Source organism: Sceloporus undulatus, chromosome 4, assembly GCF_019175285.1.
Source record: "Sceloporus undulatus isolate JIND9_A2432 ecotype Alabama chromosome 4, SceUnd_v1.1, whole genome shotgun sequence".
Classification (NCBI taxonomy): domain Eukaryota; kingdom Metazoa; phylum Chordata; class Lepidosauria; order Squamata; family Phrynosomatidae; genus Sceloporus; species Sceloporus undulatus.
The window spans coordinates 232,750,864-232,768,778 of NC_056525.1; the positions used below are offsets into that span (position 1 = coordinate 232,750,864).

The 17,915-nt window shown below is 39.8% G+C and overlaps 1 protein-coding gene across 2 annotated transcripts in view; it reads right to left on the reverse strand.

Annotated features, from left to right (window-relative positions):
* Nucleotides 1-17,182, reverse strand: part of LOC121927830 (transcription initiation factor TFIID subunit 2) — a 41,234-nt gene extending 24,052 nt beyond the window's left edge. Inside the window, exons 1-6 of one of the 2 annotated variants that reach the window (XM_042461763.1) lie at nt 17,057-17,182; nt 14,973-15,027; nt 12,818-12,978; nt 3,398-3,516; nt 2,794-2,935; nt 1,385-1,616 (exon numbers count right to left, since the gene is read on the reverse strand). In XM_042461763.1, coding sequence (XP_042317697.1) covers nt 1,385-1,616; nt 2,794-2,935; nt 3,398-3,516; nt 12,818-12,978; nt 14,973-15,027; nt 17,057-17,112 — 765 coding nt within the window. In that variant the 5' untranslated portion in view covers nt 17,113-17,182. Of the gene's footprint in view, nt 1-1,384; nt 1,617-2,793; nt 2,936-3,397; nt 3,517-12,817; nt 12,979-14,972; nt 15,952-17,056 lie in introns of those variants that run through there. The other variant, XM_042461762.1, reaches the window with a different exon arrangement.
* Between the last annotated feature and the right edge of the window lie 733 nt (nt 17,183-17,915).

Below are 17,915 nucleotides of genomic sequence, written 5' to 3' on the forward strand. Positions count from 1 at the left end.
AAAAAAATCTAGCATAATTAAAAAAACAAAAACGAAACAAAAACCTACAATGATTTTTGACTATCTTTCTATCTAAGTTTCTATCTATCAAGATAAGATACAAGAGATAAAGATACAGTGGGATGTAAATGATATCCAGGTATTTCATAAACTACCATATTTTAGATAGAATAATTATACACACTAACCTAAAAATGCTCATAGAAGCATAAGCGCTACTTCAACGTAGGCTTCATCTACAAAAACTGTTTGAAACAAGGAGGGTAGCGACATGTAAGTATCTCCTCATAGAATTCAAATACTTCATGGAGATATGATGTGGTATGCTTGAGCAGGGGAGAGCGGGGCAAACAAAATGAGTCCCTGAACAATAAAAGGGAAAAACTAAACATATAGATTAGCAAAGTCCCGTGAATCATACTGGGAAAAGATGGGATACAACAGGCCAGGCCTCTCTCCCCCTCAAGGTGGTGGTTGGAGGAGGGCTCATACTACTACTACATGTGAACATTTGAAATCTTACGTTCTCCATAGGGAATAATTAAAAAAAGGAATTTCACTAACTCACCATAATCCAAAGCTTATCAGTTATGACCTGCGTAACAACAAGCTTCTGACCATGCAAATAAATGCAAAATTATCAACTCTCCAAGCCATTAAGAAATCCTGGGCAAAAAAAAAACCCTTAATGCTGTGCTTGCATGGTGTGAGGCTACACATTCAATAAAAAGTACCACAAAGTAATGTTTTGTAAATACCACACTACTCTTAAAAACAGACCCAGTTTAAGATAATCTAAAACTAGTTTAGTCTGTCTTAACACATATGCGAACATAATAGCAATAGTAAGTACATTTCTATGCTGCTTATCAGTGAACTAACACTCCCCAAAAGGTTTACAATGTGTAAGTAAATTGTCCTCAACAAGCTGGGTACTCATTTTACCAACCTACAAAAGAATGGAAGGCTGAGTAAACCTTGGAACCCTGTCTGGGACTGAATTCACAATATTGTGGTTTCAGTACTGGCATTTAACTACTGTGCCACCACAGAATGTGAGAAATGTGAGGAAGATAAAAATATTTACAAAGCATAAAACAAGTCAAGAAACAATAAACTTTGTTGGAACATCAATCTTTTTCACTCTGTGTTCCAGCTGTCAATAATTTATTTTAGCTCTTTAGGCCTGAAGACTCAAGGCAGGAAACTCTACATTTAAGAACAAAAAAGAAAGCACATAAAACTGTATGTACAATCAGTGCACAACACTGAAGTAATCCAGTTTGTGCTTACAAATACTGACCAATTTCAATGTAATACTAATAAAGTCATATTAACAATATATAACAATAAAGAGCAAATAAAGTCAGGTTAAGAGTATTACCTCATGCATATATGGATCAACAAGAATTTCAAATGGTCCAATGGCTAAAGAGATGTTAGATGCTGCAGTTGGAATTGCCAACATATAATGGAAGGTCTTTTTTCTCATATCATGAGTATACACTGTTTCCACTAAGTCTCCATTTGAGACAGCCACCATTGTGGCATCAACTGTGTACTCCAGTTTCCATGTGCATAGTTCAGAATAGGAGTCAACACAAGGAAACCAAAACCTAGAAAGAAGACATTGAAAAGAATAAACCTTCTCCCCAATTTGAGACTAGACTCCTTAAATATTGTTGTGATTTACATATAGCCATTTTAGGCCTCGACTTCCCCAAAATTATACACGTTTGTTGGCCAAAGGGGGTGTGGGCAGCTTGGAAGTAACCCTCTTTGAACTTTTGTCACTGTCAAACAGCATTCTATCAATTCCCAAACGCAAAAGGTATAAAAACTTAGGATTGCCATAAGATCGTAATTCTGTATTAAAAGCTTCAGATGCAATCAGTAAGATGTAGTTCTGCACTATGGAAAATATGCCTACTCTAGAATATTGTCTAAAGTCCCAGTAGTAAAGGGGGAGGGGAGGTCAGGATAAAGAAAAGCTGGGAAAGAATGCAATTCTGCTCTAGCCAATCCTGTAGTTATGCATGCCTCCATAAAACAGGCAAGGTAAATAGCATCCTTTATACAGCATGCAATAACAGAGAAACAGAGAAAGGGGCAGAAAGCAGATAAGCTTGTCTCATCAGCTACTCCTAGCATGTTCAAGCAAAGATCTGTAAATCAGGCCAACTAAGTGGAAATCATGAAAAAAGTGCAGGTTGGTGAATCCTGAATGCATTTTGGAAGAAGCCTTAAAATAGTTTCTGCAAAGTTTACTCAAAGACATCATCATGTCAATCTGTTTTTCCATAAAGACCTAAGAGAATCCTGAAGCATCCTTGAGGCTGAGAAAAAGTAAGTTCTAGCATAAGGTTTTATCGACCCTAGTCTGATGAAATTTACGCTAGACATTTCTTTTTCTCAGTCTGAAAGGTGCTACAGGATTCCCTTAAGCCCTCTTATATGACAACTGCCTTGTATCAATGTAGAAAGAAAACAGGAGGCCATTATAGATGACCATGTGCAAAGAACATGTACATATTTATTCTACTGAACAATCATTAATTGAAATGTTGCTGTTGACTGTGAATTCCCAATGCATACTCTGATGGCTATTCTGTCTTCCTACTGATGTAGAGAAAAAATGGCCTATCTGAAGTGTTTCTAAGAAAATTAAAAATAACTGTAAAGGAAGAGAGGACTAAACTTCTCTCAAGGCACTTAGTAGCAACAAGACTCATAACATTTCAAAGAAAGCTGCAGTATCTGCATGCTATGAAGGCAAAACTGTGTGACACTTACCTTGTAGAATTTTGATATCCACAAGAGAAGACATGAGCTCCTCTTTCTGCCAAACTGCCTTCCACATTTGGTACCACAAAATGAAGACCTCCTTTTGGCTGGTCCAGAGAAAAGTTGATATGTACTTTTAAAACTTTTAATTCTGCAACACAAAAGGCAAGCACTATTAGAGAGAGAGAGAGAGAGAGAGAGAAGCACAGCAAACCCACTCCTGCATTTGTAGCTTTAACCTAACAAGGAAGAGAAAGAAGTAACTGTGCAAAATCCATGGATAGTTTGGGAATACTGAGCAAAACAGCATCTTCTATTTCAAAATATACCAATGGAAAACACTTACAAGCAATTATTCCTCCTAATAAAATATTTGCTATATACAGATAATAGTTTATGGTATTTTAACTTATTCCAAGAATTCATCATAATGTTCATCATCTAATGAACTTTCTATAAAACAATCGCTTAAAATCCAAAGACTTGCCCTAGCATTGCAGGGTGGCTGATTCACTACTACTAACACAAAACAGCAGACGTGTAAACTGCTAAAGGTTGCTGACAGTTCTGCAGCATCTTCCTTTTAAGAATCTACAAGATCTCTCATTTTTACCATCAACATGTTTCCAAAGTTCTGATGGTACTTTAATACATAGCTCTCCGTTTCCGGCATCAGGATCCACGGCGCTGACTGCAGCAGCATATGCATTGGAAAAGTAATTGAGATTTCTCCTGCAAAAGAATAGAAATGTGTCTTTAGTTTCAAACTTTGTTTAAGAACAAGGGGTTTTACATTCTGGAGACACATATACAAATAATAATGAAATATGGTTTAAACCATGTTAATTTGAAAATCAATAACCACTCAACAGTGCCTTCTATGGGAGCAGCAGTATTGAACTATTGAACAATTGCTCAATTTGTTGAGCAAAGCTACTCAACTAATATAGGAAATTCAAAAGACACAATAGTGAAGTATGGAAAGAGTGGACAGCAGCCAGACACAGCTCCATCTATCTTGGTTCCAGCAGCTAGTGAGAGGCCCTCCATACCAACGCACACTGCTGTGGACTTTAAGGGAGATAATGGCATCTGGGCACAGTATCATTGTGCCTTGGTCCCAGCGGTTGGTAAGAAGTCCTTCCTCCACTCCAATTGCTCTGACCTCTGAGGGGGGAAAAAGCAGTCAGCTTCTGCTGGACATAATCCCCTCTCCCACTGCCACCCTCTTTTCCTTGTGTATCAATTGTAAGCCTGATGACAGGGAACTGTCAAATTAACACTCTAGGAGCCTTTTTGACTGAAAACCAGGGTATAAATTCTCTAAATGAATAAATAATCTTTGAAAAGCTGCAAGAATTATACAGCCTTGGATTTTATCAGAGTGATTATTCCATACCCATGGGACAAAATCCCATTTCTAGCCCCACACATGCTTACTAGACGTGGCATGTATAGATGGAGGAGCACAGCCTATCTTACATTTATTAAACAGAGGCTGGAATGTGGTAAGAGTTGTATTTGTTACAGGATATGAAGGGTTTTATTTTAAGGCAGAAATCATTGCCATCAATTAGAACAGGAAATTGGCAGCCAGTACAATTGCTACAGAATAAGCTGATTATGCTGCTGCATTCCCACATCTGACAAAATAATGATATTCCAAGCAACGACAGACTGCTTTTATAATGGAAGATGTTTCTATTCCGGTGGCCATCTTTCTCAATAGTATAAAATACACTGTGTGAATGCTAAATGCAGTTTTAATCTTTTACACATTATATTTCAGGCCACAAATGAATGGAAATTCAGAGTTAAGAATCAATCTTCCAATACATAGCCACAACGGATCCCATTTATCCACTTTAATGGTGGTAATTTCACAGTCAATTAAGCTACTGGACTGGGTAACTTTACACCATACTTCAAACTTTATTTTAAATAGCGATCTACTGAAGAGAGAGCTCACCTTTCTTCATTTGAGTCCTTTTTTATTTTACAGAATTAGCTTACAAGTGATTACGTGCAGCACCCTTCTTTTTCCCAATGGAAAAAAGCTCTTTTCCTAAAACAGTGGTTTCCAACCATTGTGCTGTGGTACATGTATGTGCTATAAAAGATCGGCAGATGTTTCACATCAGTGAGACAGAAATCAATGACAGGAAGTGCTGTGCAGGTTGAAAATCAGTGGTCTAAGTGTTTGCCTTCACTTTAGGAATAGTGTTGTGGAATGTATACCATTTCAATATCTGCTTTACATAACAGATAAAGGGACGAGAATGAGAGTGAGAAGGGAAAGATGCTCCTCCTTTTCCCTCTCACTCTTTCTCTGGCTCCTCCGCTCCCCGGTCAATGGCAGGGGGAAGTGAGAAAGAGATATCTCTGAATCTGGTGTGTGTTCAGACCAAGATGACAACAGCAAAGAGTGGTTGTTGAGATGATGTCCACCCACCCACCCTGTTCCTCACTCTTAGATGATAGTGGATGCTCCCCTTCCACCTTTGTCTAAGCAGTATTCTGTGCTGGAGGAATGGAGCAGGCACTGTGCAGTGGTCAATGGATACTGGCCCTAAGCATGTGAGGAATACATGGTAAGGAAGAAACCAGAGAAGGGAGGTGGCGGAGAAAGCTGGTGAGGGTCAAAGCCAACTGAAAATCTGACAAGAAAAATGACTGTAGGAGTTAAGGAGTGTCTTGCACTACAAAGGGAAGCAGTGATGGGGGAAAGGAAAGGAAAAGACTTCTCCCATCCACTCAGGCACATTGAAGCTTACTTTGAGAGCCATTCTCACTCTCATGAGCAAAAATAGATGGCAGAAGAGCGTGAACAAAGGCACATGTGGGGAGGGGTTGTCAACCTTCAAACTTGACTGCTCATTGGTCACTGACACCTCCAGACCAAAAGCCAGCCCCACTTTGCTGTTTCCTGCCTTTTGATACTTTTAGAAATGCCTCAGAAAAAAAATAGCTATTGAAAGTTAAGCACAATATTAATACTTAAAAACTGATGGAGTGCCTTCACAATTTTAGCATCTTGTAAATGTGCCATAGAAGCCAGCAAGGCATAGTGGTTTGAGTGCTGGACTACGACTCTGGAGGCAAGGGTTTGAGTCCCAGCCCAGCCATGAAACCGCCTGGGTTACCCTGGGCAACTCACATGCTCTCAGCCTCTGGGGAAGGCAATGGCAAACTGTCTCTGAACAAATCTTGCCAAGAAAACACCATGATAGATTCACCTAGGGTCACCATAAGTCTGAAACAATTTGAAGGCATATAACAACAAGTGTGCCATGAGATGAAAAAGCTGAAAACCACTGAATTACCAGTATTATCAAGCTTGAAATAAATCAAGAAAATCCAGCTATGAAAATGAAGGAGAGATTTGTATTTTCCCCTTTGATTTAATTACTTATGTTTCCCTCATAGTTATTTTATAATATGCCCAACATGAGCACCACCAACCAGGTTCAAATGTAAACAAACAAGCACAGTATTTTCTTTGTATGCCAATCAACCACCCTCTTCAAAGTATCAGTTGCTAGGGTACTGTACAATAAAAGGGGTTGAAGCAAATAAAAACCTCAGAGAAGTGAGACATGACCAAATTTTAAAACTTTCCTTCCATTACTCATTCCTTTTCACCACACACTCAATAAGCTGAATTATGGTATTTTTAAACATATACATATACAGTATAGTAAATATCAAGAGGCTGAACCGATTATTCAGAGATAGTTCATAGATTGCAGAATCTCAAAACCTGCGGTACAGATCCCCTATGTACTACCTTTTAGGAAAAGCATTCTGGAATGCTTACTAAGAACAGGAACCCATTCATACAATACAATTATAGCACTATTATTCCAATTTAACTGCCATGGTTCTGTCCTATGAAGACATAAAAACTGCAGATTAGGGAAAGGCATTTAGAATTCTCAGTCAGCATGCTCCGGGTCTCACAGGATGGAATTATGGCAGTAAACATGGAATAATAGTGCTATAATTATGTAGTATGAAAGGTGCCCAAATCTAGTTTAGCTTTCAACCTTTGAAAATGCTGTGTCTGGAGTCTTCTGGTTGAGACGGCAGGATGCCCAGTTGTGAAAAATAAAGCTCATCATTTTACAACCCCCAAATCGTGATCCGTAAGGGGTTTCAGTCCAAAGAAACCCTGGAAATTGGCACTCCAAGAAGAGTAAAGATGATTGGGTCTTGGCAGGGACCCAGTTTCCCCTTTATCCAGAGCTGTGGAGGTGTCTCTGAAAAGGGAGAAGAGGACTGAAGAGCAACCAAGAGTGCGCTTGGGTATTCCTAGGGGTGCAAGTTCAGCCTTCTACCTTTTAAAAATACTGTAATTAACAGACTGAAGCAAATCTGATAGAATAAATATCATTTACTTCAAGAACTTCTCACAGCAATGGAAATAGAACAACAAAGGAGAAACTGTGGGGAGATAATCGGAAAATAATGGACAGGAGAAAAAACATCTGTAAAACAGGATGGTGACATAGGAGAGGTTGAGAGAGGCTTGCAAGAAAGAAAATGCTGTGTCTGATGTAAAATTATCAGTTTGCTTGAGAGTTTTAGTCATTCCCGGATCAAACATCCTACACAGAATTTTCATCATTTCCTCACATCTTCACAAATGCAGTGGAGTAATTATATATTTAGCACCAAAATATAGTCATAACTGCCAATGCTAGCTTATCTGAACGAATCAAAAGTCAGTTCCAACAACTTAATCACATCTGGAAAAATATGAGCTCAGATGCTGGTATTTCTGGTGGAATAGAGCTACAGCATTACCCTCACTTGATAAAGAAACAGAATAATAAGAGGATGCTCTCAGAATCTATGGTGTTTATCAGACGAGCTCTTAAAGAGGTACTATTCCAGTGTGACTCCTCTAGCAGCCTCCTGTTGCATGCTGGGATTGGCAGTTTTATGGAGGGGTATTTAGAATTCTCAGGCAGAGAAGTTCAGCTCCTTAAAACTGCCAATCCCAGCATGCAACAGGAGGCTGCTAGAGGAGTCACACTGGAATAGTACCTCTTTAAGAGCATAGTGTGATAAACATCTATGAATGTTTGTGTTGATCACAGAGTCGACTTCTAAGATAAACAAGACTAAAACCATTCAAGTGCTGGGGGCCAATATATTACATTCATGGTGACAAATCTTCACAAGATGCATTGCAAGAGTCTGTATTTGTTTTGAGAATGTCCTCAGGGGCAGTCCAATTGTTTTTTTTAAAAAATTACGGTGATGTGCTTAAGGCTACAAAGGCACTAATGACTCTTATATTGATGGAAGGGTTACAGTAGTCTCAATGACTGGTAAGTAGCATATCTGACCACCACTGCCACCTACAGATTCAGGCTCAGTAGTGTAATTCAAGCCTAGGGAAGACGAGATAGAGTGCTATCCTTCCTCTTGCTTTCACTGCAATTTAGCACCTAGCAGAAAAAGAGACTACACTATCAACATCAGAGGGAAGACAAAGGCCTGAAAGAGATAGGCAGAAAGCTCCAGCTTTGTGCTGTGTTGGGAGCAAGGCATGCTGACAACGCATGGCTCAAAAGCAGCCAGAAGCCATGCTGGGAATGCACCTGGTCAGGAATGTGCCAGACCAAAATGAGCAACAAAAAGCTGCTCCTCTGGCATCCTGTTTGGGACCACAGTGGTGGTCCACTTTCAGAGTGGGCCATCTGGCTGCCATGGTCCTGGGCCAATTGGGGATCAATCAAAGCTGGAGCGGCCAGAGGCCGCTCCAAGTTGTCAGTGTGCTTCGCCCCAAAAGGTCTATATCATCTGGATATTAAATGGCACCAAACTGTTAAAAGTGGTATCATGCAGATGCCGCATTGAGTAGTCACATTATATTTTAGGACTTTCTTTCCAGGCAAGTATGATAACCCAGCATCATGTTTGGCTGGCATGTGTCATAACCATGTCACTAACCTCATGGAGCAGGGTGTACAGCTCAGTAGCAAAACACAACACTTGGCATACAGACGTCCCAAAGGCAATGCCTGTTATCTCTAGTGACAGTATCTGAGTGACATGCTCCACTAACTGTTACATTCTTAAAAGGATTTTGGAATGTTAGTCTACTAAGTTTGTTTTCATCAACCAGACACTAAAGCATTAGATGTGCCAAAAGCTGATTAAAAAGTTATTTATACTTTATAACACTTGTTTATTGTAGCATATACCTGAAGGTAAAGCCTATTACCACAAGTCAGTAAAAGTATAATTCTAAAATAAGTCCAACTGAGCTCAATGGACTTTACTCCCAGGCACACTGGCAATGGATTGCAGCCCAAATGAATGAAGTTCGAGTAAAACAGACTAATTAGTTGTCCATTTTTTTCCAGAATCAAGCCCAAATAAATGACTTATAAAGCAGTTTTTAATTTATACCTTAATGAATTTTCTTTCTTTAAATCTTTTATTGATTACGGAATATGAGCACCAAAAATTAACAGACGTTTCCACTTCAACATTCATTTCAGGGGTATTCATTTAAAGCTACTTTAATGTAAATATGATACAGGCATTTTCTGCCTCTGATTATCACTGCAGGGACAGTTTCCCATATGTTTGTGTTTAGATGGTGCTTATGGTTAGATACTAAATACCAGTGGATTCGCACACAGGAACAGACCACATTTTATGTAGTGAAAGGCACAGTCTATACACTAGAAAATAAAATTTCATACAAACCATTATTTATTTTGTTCAGATTTAAGTTGTCGCAGCTCAAATGTTTCTCACAGTAAGAAACATTTCCTATCTATTCCAAGGGCCCTTGAAATACATTATGTATACAGTTAAATTAGACATTTTACTGATACATTGATAACTGGAATATAAGTAGGTGTGCCTCAGGCGTACAGATCTGGAATTATATCCTTTTGTCATATATCCAGTTATGTTTAACACTGAAGATCTTCATGATCTCCTGACTTAGATGATCAGTCTGATCAAAATTAGTACCAGTCTGTTAGGAATATCTCTTTGAATGCTCAGGTCAGAGCATAACAGCTAGGTAAGGTATGTTTGTATGAATCAAAATGTACTTTAGTCAAAGATACTATACGGTAAGAGAAATTAGTCTAACTATTCTTGCAGAAGGTTTTGATTGTGAACAAACTGAAAATGTTCTCCCCAGTTTGTTTTACATTTGGAATTTCAAAAGCATGGGGATGGGAGGAGTTACACCAGAATTCAGTTGGTCCACTCCACTTCACAGTCCATTATGTGACAGTACATTACATGGGCAGTTGCACTTTTCTAGGGTCATGCAATTATAGCAAAGGTAGGAAGATGAAGTTCTCTTTGAGAGAAGCCGCTAGTTCTGAGCAATCCATTTCACCTACACCAGACTTCTGAAAAAGGGGAAGGGAGGGCAGAAATCCACAGAACTGAGCACTCTGGGTAGGCTAGCTTGGACAATGCTCTGCACCATGGGACAGGCAATTGTTTAAACCAAGCTTTCCAGACTAAACTGGCTCCAAGGACTCCCCTAGAAGCCATGGAAAGGGGGAAACAATTTGCTTAGAGTCAGTAGCCTTCCTCTCCTAACAACCTCCTTTTCCTGCCTTTGTTGCCACAGCATCTGTGGCCTTTTTCTTAAACGAGTATAGTTACCCAATATGACTTATTTATTTAGGATCTCAGCCTTAAATTGTTTTATTATCCTGCAAAACTATAATTTTAGCTACTTGAACAGTTTCTACTACCCATTTAATACTTAATAAAGAATTATAGGCCTATTCTGCTACTAAGTAACAACTATAAGAAAAGCAGGAAATAAATCCAAATAAGTAAATAAAAATTTGAAAGAGGCATATACAGCTCAACAATATAGATTGATACTCTCATTTATTTTAAATCAAGAACTACCATAGCAACAGAAATAACCAATCATTTCAGCAAGCAGTGGGACTCACAATTCAGGCTCCAAATTCCAAAAATCAATTTAGATCACATATTTATGGTGGCAGACACATATTAAAGTGAAGCATCAGAAGTGAAAAGGGATCTTGACAGAATAAAGGTGAACTGTGACTAAACATAAGAATGCTTATTAACAGTCATTGATACTTCACCTCTGCATATACATTTTGTCCATGTTTTTCCAAGTGGCAGGTAAGGCAGAATTCCCATTTCTTTAGACTGCTAATTTCCCATTAAAGTACTTTAGACTGCCTACTCCTGCAAATGTGCAACCGAAGGCTGGCAAATCGAAAGCAACCTCCATCGCACACATTATAAGGAAGAATATCCAACTAGGAGGAAGAACCAAATAATGGAGCAAAGGCCATGCTGTGCTCATCCAAGAAAGGAACACTGAGGAAATTATATTGACAGCATCAAAAGCATGAAACATGACTACAATGGTATACTCATGGCATCAACATTCTTAAATAAAACTGTCCGAATAAAATGTCTATCAAAACCTCAATAATCAAAGTTGATATCCATAGCAAGATACCTTTGCTGAACAAGAAGTTTTTGGGATGTTTTGGCTTTTTGTTTTTGATTTTTTTGGCATCACATTACCAAACTAAGACACAAGTTTCCAATAACAAAGAGGACACTGTCAGTACATTCAAGAGCAACAGTATAGAGCAGAGGAGAAAAATAATAGGTTAAGGCAGATTTTTCTAAACTGTATATGGTATGTAGCAGCATGCAACCCCAATCACCCCTAACTTCAAGATGGGTGTTTGTCAAAGGGTGGAAGAAGGGGGGGAGTCGGGTTGGGGTCCCACACCTGAAGATGCTGAGCAAGAGGACCCTGGCAGAGATGCTGAGGACGGGCGGGTGTTAGCCCAAGGGGAAACAGCTGGGCAGGGGGCGGGGACCGGGGAGGAGTCAGGGTTGGAGGATAGAAAAGAGGAGGGAAAGGGTGACCCCGGGGAGGGGAAGCAGAGGTGGATGCTAAGTGTGGAGTTGGAGAGAGGTTACGAAGAGGAGATTACAGCCCGAGTGAGGGATGCCTAGTCGGCAGAAATAGGATGCCAGTATTTGCAGGGCCAAGGTGAAGGAGGCGGGTGTGGTAGCGAGTGAGACCACCCGGTGGAGGGTTTCTTCACCACTCGGGTTCACCCCTTGATGCTGGAAGAAACTGGTGGGCCATTCCAAGCCTGACCTGTGATTGGCCAAGAACTTTGTTTGCTCTGGGATATATGAGGAAGGTGTTGGCCTGCTGACAGGGGCTCTAGAGTCAAGATACAGTGGTACCCCGGGATACAAATGCGCCGCCTTACGAAATTTCCGGGTTACGAAAAAAAATCCATTTAAAAAAACTGTTCCGGGTTACGAAGGTTTTTTCGGGTTACGAAAAAATTTTTGGTGCTTTTCGGCGCTATTTCACACGAAATCGCGGCTTTTCCCCATTAGCGCCTATGGGTTTTTCGGCTTGCGAAGTATTTCGGGTTACGAAAGCGGCGGCGGAACGAATTAATTTCGTAACCCGGGGTACCACTGTAGTTAGAAAGACAGGGCCTGATGCAGAAGGCACAATCCCTGAATCAGAGGCTGAGCAGAAGTTATAAGCGGACGGTGAAGTAACGAGTCCTTTTTCCTGTTTCCCATTTGGGTTTTGTTAAAGTTGGAATAAAGAAAGTTGAGCATCTGTAAGTGTCTTCCACTCTTTATATCATGGATTCCCACCCTCAACCTTCAGCCATAGGAGTGGTCATGGGCCCGGCAACAGTGTTATAACTGGTGTTTCAGTCTGCAGTATCTGGAGTAAAACTTGAGAAAGCTAACCTAAGGTACCCGGTACAGAAACTTGGGCAATGCCTAAAGCACAGTATGTGAAGTCCCAAAACTTGCAAACCCTCACCTGCAAAATTCAGTGCTTTAAAATCCATTTGCATGTTATGTGTATCATATTCTTTGGAATCAACAAGGCAGTAACAAACCGTATAACAAATATTCACCTCAATTCAGGGTCCAATTCAAATTTTAGGATTAAAGAGACAGATAACATTTCCAGACAGATTACCCATTTACTTACTGTTTAGACTCATTATGACAAACTTCCAGTGTAGGATCATTGTAAATGAAAGCAGCTTCCAGGTCATTAACCCTCACTCTGTATATTCTGCATTGTTTACTGTTCAGCTTGATCCTGTTCAAGTTTGCAACTGTTGGAAATATTGTCAGCTCCACATAACCCTATAGAGATTTAAAAGAAAAACGTCAAGAAAATATATACATCATACAATCAAAATGTTTTAACACAAAACAACTTTTTAATAAAACTGAATTATAACCTCAAAAGTAAGTTATTTCTATAACATCTGAATGGTTAAGGGCATACCAGATTCATTCCACTGATTGGTTTCTCTCCCTCCCCCAGTTGGCTTTTGTTACTAAGGGCCTGAACAGACAGGCCAAAATAAAGCTGCTTCGGGTCACTTGGGAGGTATGCTGTTTAAATGCTGCATGTGTCCTAAGAGACAAGAAGCTGCACCAAAGTTGTGCTCCAGTCCTTAGGACACATGCAGCATTTAAACAGCATGCCTCCAAAATGGCCTGAGACAGCTTTATTTTGCCTTGCCTGTTTGGGCCGCAAGTTCACCTACTTACCCCCAGTTTCAGGAGCTTACAAAATCCTACAGATGGGGAGGAACCAAAAAACTCCAAACCTGCCAAGTTGGTCGGGTAAATCTTACATTTACTTTATGGTACAAACGTTTAGCTGTATGCTGCATGTTTAACCCTTTGTATGTCTCTTGGAGGTGCAGAGGAAATGTTATAGAAACCATTAAGTTCCTGCTATGGTGACTATTATTTTTTCAGGTTTACCTCTGTCTCCATAGCAGTCACGTCAAGAGAGGTAAACCTGTGGTCTTCCAAAATCAAGCTACAGCATTGCCACTTAGTGACTGCAGGTCAGATTGATGGTAAAGAAAAGAAGGATTGGAAAAATGGTAAAAGCTATTCTATCATATTTTCCATTACCCATGGGGGTCTTTTGTTTTCAACGCATTCCTTCCACCAAGCATTCAGGAAAGGTCAATTATTTCCCAAGACCTTTCTCTAAAGCCACACTAGACTGTAGAGTTAACATAATTAAATAATATAAAATCATCATATATTTAGCCAGCTATATAACCATATATCAGCAACTAACAATACATCTTTACTTGCTTAATGTATATAACCAACATGCATTCCCCCTTTAAAGGTAATACAAAGCAGTTTCTACCCACCATACCAGCTAATGGGAACAATGTATCATATCATCATGAATCTATAGCTATGTACTGTGCAACTATATAAATCAAAACCATACATATGTCAACAAACATATCAAGAGTTCTACATAAAGCATCAGATGACCAGGTTTGTATCAATTCTGTATCAGTTAGCACACCTATCAGTTAACTCACATATGAATCACATATATATCAGAATACCTGATGCAACGTTCCAGGTGAAACCATTCAGTTTATACTGTGCGTAAGAGCAATGAAGAACCAAATCGCAGTGCAGTGAAATATTTCTTATAATGGAAAATACAGTTACAGCTTAGGTTTGCTTGGGAGTGGAGTCTGGGAGTAGTGTCTCCATGACAAATGCCTCGGCTCCATCCCAGGGCAGCATGATGTGCACTGCATGGCACGCAGTGTCACGGCGCTTCTCCGGCGCTGCATACATATGATGCAGGAGTGCCACAGAAGGAGCGCCACCAAGCCGCAGATATTGCGCTCTTTGCAGGGCGCAAAAAGGAGCCACTTTTTGCACCCTGCAAAGGCCACATCGGGGCCACAGTGTGCAGTTGCTGCGATCCCGATCTGGCTGTAACAGGGTCAGCTCCAGGCCACCCCTTCGGGGCTATGAGTACAGCTCCTAAATAATCCCACCAAAAGAGATTTTAACATAGATTTTCACTATATGCCAGTCATACAGGAACATGGGAAATAATTTTATACCTGACAAAACTATTTCACAATTTAGTTCAAGACTGTCTAATCTCACTGGCAGTGACTCTCTAGGCTTCTGGCACTGGCCATCACCCAAGCCTTTTAACTGGAGATTCCAGGAACTCAAAGTCCGCTATGGGCCTCTGTCCACCATTATTTCATAATAGAGCACAGGACCTCCTGCATATGAAGACTGTGCTCTACTCCTGGGCTATAATCCCTCCGAGAAAATATACTTACAACAACAGATTTTCTCTGGAAATTTATGTTGTTTATACAAACCACCTGATGGGTTGTGCTGGGAAGAAAAAAGAGAGAAAAGGTAATCAAGGATCTTTTGCTATAAAAAAACCCAGTTATTGTTAGCCCACCTTCCTGCCTGCATTCACATGTCACGTAATAGTTTTCAGACATGGCTCTTGAAAAGTACATCTCCGGAAAGTATCTAAGTAAAGTTGGACAGTGTTTTCATAACTGATTCATTTTAAACAACAGCTTATGTTAAATAGAGAACATCTATATCACATCTTAATTTGCAGCTCATTCATTACTACAAGAAATATGGGGGAATTCCTTGACAATCTAAACATATAGCAAATATTGCATCGGCATTAACTGAAACTGTTCATTGTATCAGTGGTGCTTATGTGAATCAAAAAATGTCAATATGTTTACCATTCTGTCCTACATAGTTTTGAAATGTACAACTGATGTTGATAGCAGCTTTTCCCTGGGAGGGTCAAAAAGCAATTTCAGGATTGGTCTTTGGGAAAACTTTCATTTGGATTTGGAGAACCTCTCTCCTGTGCCAATCCTAAACATTAAACTGCAATCACAATTTCATATAGTGCCTAGTAGTTTAGCCCCAAGTCCTTAATAGTTTCCATTGCGCTTCCCACTTTGCGGCACAACAAGATGTAGACTTCTGCTTCTAAAGCAGACTTCTATTCTGCTCTGTCTCAGGGCTGTGGAACATCTGGAGTTCCAGATGCTACTGGACTGCAATTTCCAACCAACGTCAATTATGAAATTATGGAGCTACAAGCCAACATCTGGAAGGCAATGAGTTTCCCATCCCTGTTCTACACTAAATATGCTGAAGTCAATACAACACGAAAAACTAGTTATTGTGCTTCCAGGCACAATACAAGGTGTTGGTTATCACCTATAAAGCCCTGGCTGGGCCCGAGTTACTTGAGGGACGCAGTCTTCCCCTACGAGCTGCACCAACACTCAGAAACATCCCGTAAGAACTTATTGGAAACTCCATCGTCCAAATACAATCTCCCTTCCCAAAGGGCCTTACAATAATGGCCCCGCGGATCTGGAACAGCCTTCCGGAGGAGCTCGTCTCATGACCTCTTGGAAACATTTAAAAAGAGAGTAAAACCGTACTCTTTTGCCAATCGTCCCCCCCCCCCCGAGGAGTGATGTCTACATGACCAATATGCCTGCCAACAAGGATATTCTGTCTTACCCCTGGATGTTGGATGCTGTAGCACTGTTGTATTTACTGATGTTTGTATAGATGTACCATTGTGTTTTTATAGTGTATTGTACTGCATTGTATGTATTGATTTTAGTAGTCTGTACCCCATCGACCTTTGGGAGAGGCGGGAAACACAATACATTTTTATATTTTATTATTATATTATTATTATTAATAAATTCTAGAAGATCCCACATCAATTAAAGAGTAACCTACAAAAATACTCCAGTTCAATTTGTATGAGGACGGGCTAAATGTTTTCTCACACAGAAAGCTAATTTAGAAATCTAAATCAAGTACATTAATAAATACAGGTTGAGTCTCTCTTACCAGAACCTGAAATGTAAAATACTCAAATCCAAAATTGTCCACATGGGTGTCTGACATAGTACACCCTTGCTTCTGATGGCTCAATGTACAGAAACTTTGTGTATTAAATTACCTTCAGGTATGTGTAAAGGTGTATAGAAAACATACATACTGTACACTTCAATTTAGATTTGGGTCTCACGCCAAGTATCTCACTATGCAAATAAAAATATTCAAAATAAAATTTAAAAAATCCCAAACACTTCTGGTCTCAAGCATTGGATAAGGGGACGCAACCTGAATTAGAAAGAAAGGATGCAGTCTCTCACATCAAGTACAGCATTGATTTACCGATTATAACTGCTTATTAAAATATAACTCTCCAGGTTTCCAGATTCCTATATTATCAGCAAGTGGTTGCATTTTGACACTGAAGGCTACTCTTACTTGAGTGTTACAGTTTTTAAACATCTGAGTATTTAAAAAGCAAACCATAGTCACAAGAAAAAAATAAGAAGGTACTTATAATTTATATGGTCTTGGGCTCTCGAATCCCTTATCTCCTTTCTTCCTGTTCATCATGAACACCTGGATCTTGGTGAAGATCAAAGACACATCATCACACACATCTTCATTGAAGTCTTTCCACTGATACTTCTTTTCTTAGCAAGAATCTTCTCACCAAATATCTTTCAATATATTCGCTACTTCAAACAATTCAAACTGATCTCCAAAGAGAAAGCATTATGCATTTACAAAACAGTTTCATCTACGTGGCCTTCAAGAAAATGGCAACAGATTTCCCCAAATGTGAAAACGATGATGTTGGTCTCTAACTGGGATAGTCATGTAGCATATGCAGCTATTCAGGCAACCTGTTGACAGTTTGTGAGGTGCAGAACATGTATAAAGAGAGTTCTCCCATCCAGGTTAAGGGATGACACTTTTTGCAGAGCCTGGAGTTTCTATGAGTTTCCAAACCAAACTGCCAGATTTTTTTTCTGTCAGAATTCAGTGATGTAGTAAAAAAAAAGTCCTTGGAGGAGGGATCAGCCTCAGAGGCATGTGCCTGATCTGAAGATGTGCTTCTGAAATAAGGGCCGGTTACTGGCGATACGTGTCCCTGGAGAAAAGCACCTAAAGCAATAACAGGATAACTAGAATGATCAGTTATAAGTTACCTCACATAGCTCTGAATTAGGAGTCTAGAACAAGTACTGGCTATTGTCGGTGCTCTTTTCATATGAGAGAATAACAGGCACAACACAGAAAGCCTCCTGGCCTGATCTGTCAGGGAACATCTGGCTTACTGAAGAAGCATTAAGCTTACTGTACTGACTTTCTGTGTGAAGCACAGTTCCTGCCAAGGTTTCTGGGAAGACTCT